The 14,006-nt window shown below is 37.4% G+C and overlaps 1 protein-coding gene across 1 annotated transcript in view; it reads left to right on the top strand.

The window, feature by feature from the left end:
- The window catches only part of LOC124603351 (extracellular matrix organizing protein FRAS1-like), a 218,419-nt gene extending 205,247 nt beyond the window's left edge, over window positions 1-13,172 (top strand). The window contains exon 18 of the mRNA XM_047136392.1: window positions 11,512-13,172. Within this exon, the coding sequence (XP_046992348.1) occupies window positions 11,512-11,703 (192 nt within the window). The 3' untranslated portion in view covers window positions 11,704-13,172. The remainder of the gene's footprint in view (window positions 1-11,511) is intronic.
- The last annotated feature ends 834 nt before the right edge of the window (window positions 13,173-14,006 follow it).

The raw sequence follows: 14,006 nt of genomic DNA on the forward strand, positions 1-14,006 counted from the left end.
TCTTTTATTATATATTCTTCATTCAACCAGTAAATCTCTACAGATAGTGAGACGTCATTTGTCATTCATGCACAAGTGTCCCCCCCCCCTCCCCCCCTCCCCCCCCCACCCACCCACCCACACACACACACACACACACACACACACACACACACACACACACTCTATTTGCTCTTGCTTTAGAAGCAGCAGGTTCTGTGTATTCTTGCTTCAAGTCTGTTGTACTTCATATGATCTAAAAATTCTACCACTGAATAGAAGTTGTGATCAAAGTAGAATGCCCTTAGGGTTTTATAAAATACTGAAAATGAAGAAATAACTTTTATTTTATGAGACAGGCCATTGTACATTTGTATTGCACCACTTGTAGTGGAGGTTTTAAGGGCTGTTTTTCTTAGTGAGTGGACATGGAATTTGTCTTTTTGCCTAGTGTCACATTCATGCACATTTAAGTTTTATTTATCTCTTTTAAATTCTTTCTCACATGTCTGTAAATTTCTAGAGTAAAAATGTAGGGGAGTGGGAGGACTGAAGATTTCTGAAAGCGGAGCCTGCAGGAATTTGTTTCTTGTGCATGGTGTATTACGTTTAAAGCCCTCTTTTGGGTGAAGAAGCTGACTGAGTTAGTTGCGCTACTCTGGAATATAATCCTATACTGTAGAACACTGCAGAACTGGGCAAAGTATGCAATCAAACAGTGCTGAAGCTTGCTTTACGTGTAAGCAAACTTAGACTGTAGCATACTTTCTTCAGTGTCATATTTGTTTTTGTTATGTGTTTGCCATTCAAAATCATGTTGAAGCAATATGCCTAAATTTTTGTTTCGAATGAGAGTGTAATTCCACTGGTGTTTATTGTGATGGAGATGTTGAAGGCTCTCCCTTTTAAACAGAAATTAAGAACAGTTCTTTTGGATGTATTTATTATTAGTTTATTTCCTCCAAACCAGTCATTCAGCTGGTCTGTAGCTTTATTTATTTTTGTTTGTAGTTGTGTCGCAGTTTTCTCTCTTAGAAGGATGTTAGCATCATTTGCAAACAATGTATTTATTGGTGAGTCAATGTTTAGATCTAGGTCTTTTATGTACAAAGGAAAAGAATAGGCCTAAGAATGAATCCTTGACGGACTACACTTTATATTATTCCTGTATCTGAAAAAATATGTTCAAGTGCTATCATTCAGTTTGTATGTTACTACTACTTTCTGTTTCTGATTTGTTATGCATGAGAAGAACCACTTTAATGCAGTACCTCTAATGCCATACTTTTGGAGCATTTCCAACAGGATTCTATAGTCCACAAAGTCAAAAGCTTGGTTTAGATCTAAGAAAATATCAACACTATTTTGTTTTTTGTCCAGTTCATCTAGGACATTTTGTAATAAACTATAGATGGCACTAGTCAAGCATTTATTTTTACGGAAACTCTGTGGGGCATTTTGTTCTTGTCCAGAAATTTCTTTAATATGTTGTATATGATTCATTCAGTGAGTTTGGCAAAAAGTAATAATAAAGTTCCTATCAAAATTATCTCTCCAAGAGTTGTTTGCAAGACATTCCTTTGTGATAACATCTGGAATATCATCAATTCCTGAGGGCATTTTTTGAAGGTTTTTGGTATGTGAATGGTTTCATTGATAGAGATAGATAGAGTGGAGGCATGAATTTACTTTGTTCTCTTGTCTGTTTGGGCTCTCTTTTAACATTGATTATCAACAACATTAGTAAAAGGATAGATTGATACAAAAGACTGTTACACATCTAACCTTCGCCAAAAGCCTTCTTCAGAAAAGAAAACACACAAACATTCATAAAAGCAAGCCCACCTCATGTGCATATGACTGCCATCTCCGGCAGCTTGGTCTGGAATGCAACTGTTACAGTGATAAGACAGGATGTGGGGACACTAGGTTGCCATAGGTTGAGGTTGGAATAAGTTCAGGAGAGAAGAATATGTTGTAAGGATAACTCCCATCTACGCCGTTTGGGGAAGTTGGTAGTGGAAGTGAGGAACCAGATGGCCTAGGTTGTAAAGCAGCCATTGAAATCAGGTTATGTTCAACAGCAAGTTGTACCACAGGGTGGTATACCATGCTCTTGGCCACAGTTTTGCAGTGGCCACTCATCCTAAATATGACATGGCTGTTTTTGCCAGTGTACCAGTCCTTAATAGGGTGGGACAAGCCTGTGACGGGACAGGAATAGGAAGTGCTGGGTGGGTGGGCTGGGCAAGTCTTGCACCTGGGTCTTCCACAGGGATCGGGTTTGAAGTGGCAAAGGGATAAATTAGGATGTTGTGGAGATTGGAAGGAGGACAGCTCAACACTTTAGGAGGGTGGGAAGGATCTTGGGTAGGATATCCCTCATTTCACAGCAAGGTTACTTTTCGAGTTTCATAAGGCTTATTATCAAACATCGGAAAATCCAGGATGGAAGTAACAGAATTATGAACATGATAGTTGGTACTCACCATACGGTGAAGACGCTGAGTGGCAGAGAAGCAAAACAAAAGGACTGTCACAAAATAAGCTTTTGACCTACAAGGCCTTTGTCAAAAACAGACAACTGAAACACACACACACACTCACACAAATGCAATTCACATACACATAACCACACTCTCTGGCAGCTGAGGCCAGACTACGAACAGTGGCACATGATGGGAGTGGCAACTGGGTGGAGATAAGGAAGAGACTGGGGAGGGGAGAGGGAGGGATAGAAGAGTAAGGGTGAGGGTTGGTAAGGTGCCATTGGGATAGCAGGCAGGGATGAGATGAAGAGAGGAGTATGGTAGGTAGGTGCAGTCAGGAGGTTTGACAGTGGTTGGGGAAGAGATGGGGGAGGGGTTACATTCCTGTAACCCTTCCAGCCTCAACCTTCATTAGTCATTGTGTGTACCCATCTAGCCCCTTCCCTGTACCCATTCCAGCAGTATGCAGCCCTCTCTTCCGCCAACACACGCAGTCTTTTTACTACTCTCCTTTTCCGCTACTCCTCCCCCCCCCCCTCCCCGCTTCTCACCACTCTCCATCTAACCTCCTGACTGGATCTAGCTTGCATACCCTTCTCTCCACCTCGTTCCTCCACATTTCCCCAGCAGCACTTTATCGATCCCCAACCTTACCCTGCTATCCCTCCCCCTCCCTGCCCCAGCCTCTTCCTTACACCCACCCGGTTGCCTAACCCATCATGTGGTGCTATTCATAGTCCAAGCTGCCAAAGAGTGTGGTCATGTGAGTTGCATTTGTGCGTGTGTGTGTGTGTGTGTGTGTGTGTGTGTGTGTGTGTGTCTGTCTGTCTGTCCATTGTCTATTCTTGACAAAAGCTTTGTTGGCCAAAAGCTTATGTTGTGACAGTCTTTTTGTTGTGCCTCTCTGCAACTCAGCATAACGCTTTCTTTCTCTTCTGGAAGCTAAATCCACAGATATGTGGGCGGCGTAAAATTATATTTATACCTCCCCACCAGGCTATTCGTAGGCAATGCAGTTTCATACAAGGAGGTGACATAACTAGAAAACTTACTAAATGCAGTTGGGTTTGACTACAATTAGCACTTGGTCCAAAGACTTGCATCTGGCCATGAACACAAATAAATGTAGCATAATCTGCATAAACAGTCAGAAAGACCCACTACATGTAACTAAAAAATTGCAGTCAGTCACTGTAATCAGTCACAACCATCAAGTATGTATGAATATCTGTTCAAAACAATTTAAAGTGGAATTACACAATTTATGCCATGGGAAGGCAGATGCCATATTGAGACTTACTAGAAGAAAGCTAGGCTAAGGATATCACTCACGAAACCTTAATTTAACCAATTCCTGATTACTGTTAGTCTGCGTGTGTTGCCAATTAAGATTAAATGAAGAGGAAAAGACTATTTATGGAAGGAGACTCTAAAAGAAATTCAGTTTTTACCACAGTGAACTTTAGTCATAGAATTCCAAGAAATCACATTCCAATGAGAGCCAAGAAACATCTTCATTTGTTGTTGTTGTGGTCTTATGTCCAGAGACTGATTTGATGCAGCTCTCTATGCTATTCTATCCTGTGCAAGCCTCTTCATCTCCAAGTACCTACTGCAACCTACATCCTTCTGAATCTACTTAGTATATTCATCTCTTGGTCTCCCTCTATGATTTTTACCCTCCACGCTGCCCTCCAATACTAAATTGGTGATCCCTTGATGCCTCAGAATGTACCCTACCAAATGATCCCTTCTTCTAGTCGAGTCATGTCACAAATTCCTCTTCTCCCCATTTCTATTCAGTACCTCCTCATTAGTTACGTGATCTAGTCATCTAATCTTCGGCATTCTTCCGTAGCGCCACACTTCAAAAGCTTCTATTCTTTTCTTGTCCAAACTATTTATCGTACATGTTTCACTTCCATACATGGCTACACTCCATACAAATACTTTCAGAAATGACTTCACTTAAATCTATACTCGATTTTAACAAATTCCTCTTCTTCAGAAATGCATTCCTTGCCATTGCCAGTCTACATTTTATATCCTCTCTACTTCAGCCAACATCAGTTATTTTGCTCCCCAAATAGCAAAACTCATCTACTACTTTAAGTGTCTCATTTCCTAATCTAATTCCCTCAGCATCACCTGACTTAATTTGACTACATTCCATTATCTTCGTTTTGCTTTTGTTGATGTTCATCTTCTATCATTCATTCAAGACACTGTCCATTTCATTCAACTGCTCTTCCAGTTCCTTTGCTGTCTCTGACAGAATTACAATGTCATTGGCAAACCTCAAAGTTTTTATTTCTTCTCCATGGATTTTAATTCCTACTCCAAATTTTTCTTTTATTTCCTTTAATGCTTGCTCAATATATAGATTGAAAAACATCAGGGATAGACTACAACCCTGTCTCTTTCCCTTCCCAACCACTGCTTCCTTTTCATGCCCCTCGACTCTTATAACTGCTATCTGGTTTCATACAAGCAGGTCTCTTTTCTCCAAAGGTCTCTTGTAATTTTCCTGTATGCAGTATCTATCTTACCCCTAGTGACATATGCATCTGCATCCTTACATTTGTCCTGTAGCCATCACTGCTTAGCCATTTTGCACTTCCTGTAGATCTCATTTTTGAGACGTTTGTATTCCTTTTTGCCTGCTTCATTTACTGCATTTTTTTATTTTCTCCTTTCATCAATTAAATTCAATATCTCTTCTGTTACCTAAGGATTTCTACTAGCCCTCATCGTTTTACCTACTTGTTCCTCTGCTGCCTTCACTATTTAATCTCTCAAAGCTACCCATTCTTCTTCTACTGTATTTCTTTCCTCCATTCTTGTCAATTGTTCCCTAATGCTCACTGCTGAAACTCTCTACAACCTTTGGTTCTTTCAGTTTATCCAGGTCCCATATGCTTAAATTCCCACCTTTCTGCGGTTTCTTCAGTTTTAATCTACAGTTCATAACCAATAGATTGTGGTCAGAGTCCACATCTGCTCCTGGAAATGTCTTACAATTTAAAACCTGGTTCCTAAATCTCTGTCTTGCCATTATATAATCTGTCTGGAACCATCCAGTGTCTCCAGGTCTCTTCCACATATACAATCTTCTTTAATTATTCTTAAACCAAATGTTAGGTATGATTAAGTTATGCTCTGTACAAAATTCCTCTTTCATTCCTTACCCCCAATCCATATTTGCCTACTACTTTTCCTTCTCTTCCTTTTCCTATTATCAAATTCCAGCTCCCCGTAACTATTAAATTTTCTTCTCCCTTCACTATCTGAATAATTTCTTTTATGTCATCATACATTTCTTCAATCTCTTCATCATCTGTGGAGCTAGTTGGCATATATACTTGTACTACTGTGGTAGGCGTGGGCTTCATGTCTGTCTTGGCTACAATAAAGTGTTCACCACGCTGTTCGTAGCTTACCCACGCTCTTTTTTTTATTTGTTATTAAACCTACTCCTGCATTACCCCTATTTGATTTTGTATTTATCACACTGTATTCACCTGACCAGAAGTCTTATTCTTCCTGCCACTGAACTTCACTAATTTCCACTGTATCTAACTTTAATCTATCCATTTCCCTTTTTAAATTTTCTAACCTATCTGTCTGATTAAGGGGTCTGACATTACACGCTCCAATCTGCAGAATGCCAGTTTTGTTTCTCTTGATAAAAACATCCTCCTGAGTATTCCCTGCCTGGACATCATGGAGGACTATTTTACCTCCAGAATATTTTACCCAAGATGATGCCATCATCATTTAACCATACAGTAAAGCTGCATGGCCCCTTGCTTTCAGCTGTTCATAGTACCAGCACAGCAAGGCTGTTTTGGTTAATGTTACATGGCCAGCTCAGCCAATCATCCAGACTGTTGCCCCTGCAACTATTGAAAAGGCTGCTGCCACTCTTCAGGACCCACACGTTTGTCTGGCCTCTCAACAGATACTCCTCCATTACGGCTGGTTGCACTTATGGCACGGCTATTGCATTGCTGAGGCATGCAAGTTTCCCCATCAGCAGCAAGGTCCATGGTTCATGGTTCTTCCTTTATCCAACTGAAATCTCACTAATGACCTCAAGGGTAAAATTAGAGAATTTTTGACTTGTACAGAGTACCAACAATATTTTTGTCTTGTGTCCTGTGCTCTCAGATACCTCTCTTTCAAGAAGGATCACATTTCTGCAATATGTTCCCTATTAAAGTATGTGAGATGTATTTCTTAGAAAGCTGATTACTTGAGTACCTGTGTTACGATCTGAAATTATTCTTTGAACTAAGTTGACACTGCCATCTTGAGATATATTTGACACTCAATGTCATCATAAACGAAAGCAATTCTTTTTGTATGTGAGAGCTTTACTAAGTATAGACGTGTACAAACAATAAAATATGACTCCAGTCTCATTCTAGGGTAACTTACCTGCACTGAACAGTACCACATCTGATATTACAAATGGTTCAAATGGCTCTGAGCACTATGGGACTTAACATCTGAGGTCATCAGTCCCCTAGAACTTAGAACTACTTAAACCTAACTAACCTGATGACACCGTACACATCCATGCCCGAGGCAGGATTCAAACCAGCGACGGTAGCAGTCATGCGGTTCCAGACTGAAGCACCTAGAACAGCTCGGCCACCATGGCCGGCCTGCTATTACCCTTATGTAACAATATTATGAAAAGTTGCTGCTCACCACATAGCAGAGATGCTATATTGCAGATAGACGCAACGAAAAGACTGTCAAAGCTTTTGGCCCCACAGGCCTATATGTGACTCAACATCTTTGCCATATGTTGAGTAGCCACTATCCTTTTTCATAATATTGTCATTATTCCATACTGTATTTTCCATTACGTAACAATAGCTGTAAATAAAGACATCATTTCCTATCCCAAAAAGCACTCACTTTAACTGCAGAGGTGGGCAGTTATTATTATTATTATTATTATTATTATTATTATTATTGCTATTATTAGTATTACTGCCTTCCATTCTGAGCCTTACTGTATTTGCAATGCATATGGGTGTTTAATTGAGGATCCGATTTTGGGCTTAAAGGATCTAAATGAAAAAATTAATGTGTTTTTGATTCAATAAAGTTTAGGTTTCTTGGACTTCTTCAAAAACATACATACACATTTAAAAAGATTAGTCTCCTGCTTCCTTTGATACATTTACATTCTGATGCACCATTTCAAATCTCCAAAGACATTCTATTTTATATGACTGTCAAACAATGAGAACATGATCTCCATTCCTTGTGTGTGTGTGTGTGTGTGTGTGTGTGTGTGTGTGTGTGTGGTTTATGGGCAGTCAGTGCATCCTTTGATCTTTTCAAGGTTGATAAGGCACTCTATGATGAAGCAGTTACAATCTTTATCCTCTGTGCTCTCATCACCATACAGAAGTTTTCTATGGTTCAAAATTACTGCAGATGAACATGACAAAAACACCATAAAAATAGCTCTCCATTCCCACAACCTGAGTTAATATTTATATACAATAAAAAAAGCTTTCCTTGACTCCCATACAATGATTTGTCTGTAATCTATGTTTCTCAAATCTAATTATACAGGGATCTCTTAAGGTATAATTCATCCATTCATTCACTCATTCTTTCACGCATCATGTTCCATCAATCCTACTCCTATACTACTCAGGGGCTGTTATTATCTAATACTTCAAAAAATGATTTTAATTTTAGACAGGTCACTATTATCTGTCTACATACTGATAAAATTAGGATCTGCCTGATACACACATTAGTTACACAGAATTTACATTCCTGAGTCCAGATATTCAGATATATTGTAGAAGGAATGGCTAAAGATGTATTCTTTATTGTGTGGGGACTTGCAGTTTCCTGCCAGATGGCCCCTGTCAACATATTGTAGACTTTGGCACCAGAATATAAAACTTCATTCTGAATCCTACAGATGGATGCATAGTCTATACTGAAATTATTTCTGATCCTAGCAAGGTGGTTGTCAATTGCTCAGTTCATCCTAATTCACTCTTGTTATTAACCACAAATAACATTAGGGAGAATATGTATTAGTGTGTAAACATCAGACTCCCAGGTCTCTGCAAGATCATCAGTTACAACTTTACACAGTAATCTTATTGCATGTTTCTGTAGAATAAACTCTTATTTCATCTCAGCTCAAGTGCCCCAGAAGATTGTCATAGGACTGAACTGAGAAAAAGTAGTCAAAGTGTAGTAGCAATTTTTTCTACAGGTCAACAATGAGACAGAAATTTCTGAGTGCAAAGCGTGCAGAGTTGGGGTTTCTTGTTACCTTCCCCACATGCTGGTGTCACATCATTTTATTACCCATCTGAAGTGGGAACTTCACACATGGAGCCTCATCCAGTGTATGCCTATTGATCTCTAGTTCTGTTACCTGTTAGTCATTTTTATTTGTATGGGATTGTATGAGTTTTTGCAAGATTAAGGTTTAAGCTACTGGCTGTGAACCAGTTGTAAGCCTCTTCCATTATTTTCCTGACTGCGTATGGTATGTATGTGTTTGGAACTTTTCTCAATAAACTCATATCACATCAAAACATTACTGTTTTCTATGAGTTCTTCAATTTCCTCAGGAAACCATTAATGTAGAACAAAAGTAGGATTGGGCCATGCACTGAGCTTTGTGGCACATCATATTTAATAGGTTCCCCACTCTGAATTTTATCTTATTCCCGTTGTAACATTTGCTAATGTGACACTCTCTTTTCTGTTGTTAAGATATTACTTCATCCATGCAAGGGGAAGACTTTTAATGCACTATCATTTCAATTTCCCTGGCAGAATTTTACATTTAGCTCTACACGAACTGAGTTTTTGAGATCACATATTGTATGGTTGGCAGAGAAGTCTCTGAGGAAGCCTAACTGAGTTGTTTCAGTATTTTGTTGTAAGGCTCCCAAAAAAAGTTCCAGAACCTGGAAATAAGTGAGGCTGGCCTATAATTAGAGGTCACTTACCTGCACTTTTGTATATTTTGTTACTACTGCATAATTCAGTATTTCAGATAATATTCCTTGATTGATTATAATGGTATCACAAGGACAGTGCTGCCAAGTCAGCACAAGATTTTAATACTTTGGCTGAGATACCATCATAACCAGAAGAATAACTACCTTTTAGTAACCTAATGATTTTCATGATCTCTCTAACAAATGAGTAAACGAAACTAATGTCTTGTGTTGTAGTATACATTACTTGTCTAAGTAACTTTATCAGATCTATGGGATCATGTTTTGGGGAACAAGTGCCAGTAACATATAAACTGTGTTCAAAGTACAAAAAAGAGCCATAAGGATAATAACAAACAGCAACAACAGGGCCCACTGTCTAGAATTATTTAGAAAGCTAGGAATTCTAACTGTTTCTTGTGAGTATATCTTTCAGAACATAATGTTCATTAAGAAAAATCTCAACATGTACAACACAAACAGCCGAATACATGACCATGAAACAAGAGCTTGTCACCACCTCCATCTAGATAGAAAGAACAAGGCAAAGATGCAAAAAAGTATATTTTATAATGGGATAAAACTGTATAACAAATTACCACAAGAAATTAAAGAAATAAATGAGACCCTCACTTTCAGACAAAAGCTTAAAACCTTTCTAGTAAGTAAAAGTTGTTATACTGTAAAAGAATATTTAACATAGATGTAGATTATTAGCAACATATGACATTATCACCAAAACATTATGTAATTATAAATGTGTGTATGACTAGTTATAAAAACTACACAAAATATGATAAACCTGTTTCATTGTAAATGTAAATGTGTGCTCATGTGTTGTAAACTGACGACATCCATACAATATTTATTGTTGCATGGATGAATAAATAAATCTTCTTTCAATGTTTCCCCCCCCCCCCCCCCCCCCCCCCTCTGATTTCTCAGTTACTGTTAGGAAGAATCCATTGGATTTAATAGCCAATGGTTTTAATTTCATATCATCTGTTTTACTTCTACTGCCATTTGTGAGTTCATTATCACTTGCCTTGCCAGTTTTATTCATTTCATGCCTAATAATGCTCTGGATTTTTCTTGCCTTGTTCTTGGAATTTTGAATTTTTTGTGCATAGTACGTGGTTTTTGCCATTTTGATGACACATTATAGTGCTTATAGTGAATTTTCCAGGATCAGATTAAAGCTAGTCCTTTCATTAAACAATTTAGAGCTATCTTTCTAGCATGTGATATTTTGATCCCATGTCTACATTCTGTGATTAAGTCAAGTACTCTTTTTTTATGAAACTCTGCAAATATGCAGTCATGTATATAGACGTACAAAGCTCTTCACACAATAAAACTGTTTGATTAACAAAGGGGCAATAGCAATAATTTTTGGACATAATTACCACTTATGGCCAATATACTTATTGGTTGTAAATGCAGTTTCAACAGTTTGTCATTTCCAAGCATACATATTGAACACTTTGGAACACATATTTAAGTGTCCTACAATGACAGAATTTTTAATTCCACCACCAAACAAAGCAATATGTGTCAGATTTCAAACATCACTTTTTTTTCTTTCAGCAATAATAATCATTTCTTCTGCAATTAAATAAGATCCAGTTATATGTGTGCTTGAAAAATGACACTCCATCTAAATTTCAATCACAATTCATACATAAATTGACAGTCATAACTCATATCGATCATGTTCAAAAATAAAATTGTTGGAAATTAGTTTGTTTTAAGAATTGCAGACATGATGTACAGACTGACTTGTATAACAAAAAAAAGCAGTTGTTAAGAAAGTTTTGATGCCGCTTTGCACTGGTATCAGAGCTCTGATGGTAATGTTCCATTTAATATAGCATTATGCATATTTTTGCTGGCATCTGTAATTAGTGTTTCTCTGTTTCCCTGTATTTGATATTAAATCCTACCAAAAGCATTTATTTTCCATTTATATTTATATTTATTAGCTATCAGAATCTACTTGTCTGTAATGATCCAACTGTATAATGGCTTTGTTTCTTGTCCAGGTAATTCTTCTGACTGCTTGCTGCCTGGGAGGAGCACTGTGTCAGTCAAGAAGGCAACCTACTTCTGATGTCGTTGCCCCTCTCAATAGCTCACTGCAAAGCCCCAATACTGGGAAGCAACAAGTGCTGCTGAGAGCTATACCAGTCACTGTGTGGAATGACCTTGCTTCTAACGAAGGCACTGAAGTGTGATATTATAAATACTACCTCATATAGTGATATCATTGTATGTTGCCACTATTAAGTTTTTTAGACAGAGGAGGAACTAACTATGTGGACAACTATAGATTCTAGTATTTTTTGAGATTAACTGTAATCTCACACATTAGATATTGCATGAATGTTAAAAGTGAGAATTAAAATTACCAAGGACACAGATCTCTGACTTACCAATAGAGCTGAAAATCAAATAACTGAAATAGAATTGTCAGATTTATTTAATTATTGTTTTAAAAAAATGTTACTGATTGTCTCACTTTCTTAATAGTTGCTTCAGTGTTAAGTTCTATAAAAAAAGGCAGATAAAACAGTGAAAGATAAACAACTGTACACAGACAACCCATGTTCCCTAGGGAAACACAGTGACCATATTGTAAATTTCTTAAATTACATATTTCTCCTATCACATTTGTGTTGCACCCACAAAATTGGTCACACCCAGCTTGCCAGCCACTCATGTCCATGAACAGTGCACTACATACAATCTTGCGTAATCAACAACTGTGCACGACACAGCACAATTAATCATGCCAGTGTTCACGTGGCCTAAGATACACCTCACTGAAACTTGGAAATTAGTGCTACCACTTATCCAGTTTCCTGAGAAACAAATAGAAAACATTTTTTGCTGGTTACTACAATTTGATAGCTGCTTAGATTGAACACATTTCCTATGACTCATATTACAAGTCCACAAACAGCCAATATGTTAAAAAGCCATCTTCAGTCCTTTTGTTATTTATGACAAATGAATTTAATGCAGCTGCTCTTGCATTTATTTAATTAGCACAAAAATAATTTATTAACTATCTAAGCCCAATATTATATTCAATGGCATATTTAACTCAATAATATAGCTTTATTTATGAGTAGCTATTGCACCCAATATGAGTATACTAGCGTTGTACCAACTTGCTACACATGCCAGATTTTATATTATATCTGGCTTTTGGATCTTTTAGGGAGCTTTTGTAGCTGGTTAGCTCTTTCCTTGTTCCAATGTGATTCATGTATAATGATAGACTAATTTATGGAATCAGTAAATTCTACCAGGAGGTATCACTTCAAATGCTCTATGTCCAAGCTCACACATTATCTAATCTTATACAGTGTTTCTTTAACAATAAGAAAATATCTTCCTTCTAGGATTTTATAATAAGTTCTGTACTGGTGGAATGTATAACTTTACAAACTTGGTTATCCACCATTAAATACATTATTATTATTATTATTATTATTATTATTATTATTATACCTACTACTCCTGCTGCTGCTACTATGTCGTCACTGCTACTACCAATGTATTAGAATTTAATGAAGAAAAATCAAAGGAGCACAGTACAAATCTTTCCCATGGCATAAACAGTTACTGGTAATTGTTACAATTTATTATCCTGTATATTCATATTACTTTAAAAAATTAAGGTAATATTTAATTTTAACTGCATGTTAATATGACTTTTGTACTTCTGGTATTGAAATAAATTGTTAGAAAAAGTTAATGTTATTATTTAATTTCCTGATAATAAACTATGATAAATGAAAACAGTGTTCCACAAAAATAAAAATCCTTTATTAGCACTGTATTGAAACCTACAGCCATTGTAATTACGCTCAGTCATGAAAGATCTGTAAGACTTTCATATCTTATTCTGCAGTGATATCTGATGCTTTACAACTCAGATATAGACTAAGTGAGGAGAGGAGAGGGGAGGCAGGGTTTACTAAAGCATTGGTTCAAATAAATCAATAATATTGTAGTATCATAGCCTATCAGTACTGCTGAAGCCGGAGCCTCGAATATTTCTATGGGCAGCGCGAGCGGCACTTGGAATATCACCACCAATAAAGAACCTGCAGGCCACCAACCACTGAAGATGATGGCATTATATATGGCAGGAACGTGGGCACTCGTCTGCTACCTGAGAGTACTTCAATGTTGTTAGTTGGTGCCAAATGTTACACCGAGTTGCTGATAGTTGGCCCTCGTCAACAACGTAGCATTTCTCGACCCACAAAATGAGCACAATGTATTTATTTAAAGTGCACTCGTGCCAACTAATGTTTTGCTTGTCTGACCAGATTCCTACTGCAATAGATCCTCTGGTCACCTACCACACCATTTATTATTGGCAACAAGAACATAACATTTGGCTCCTCGGAACATATCAAGTACAGTAACATGCTCTGGTATAAAAACACTGCTGAAACAAAGGGACCACACAGAAACATACTTACTATTAAAAAGGGCAAAAATTTATTGATATCTACTGGAG

This window comes from Schistocerca americana, chromosome 1 (assembly GCF_021461395.2).
Source record: "Schistocerca americana isolate TAMUIC-IGC-003095 chromosome 1, iqSchAmer2.1, whole genome shotgun sequence".
NCBI classification, from domain to species: domain Eukaryota; kingdom Metazoa; phylum Arthropoda; class Insecta; order Orthoptera; family Acrididae; genus Schistocerca; species Schistocerca americana.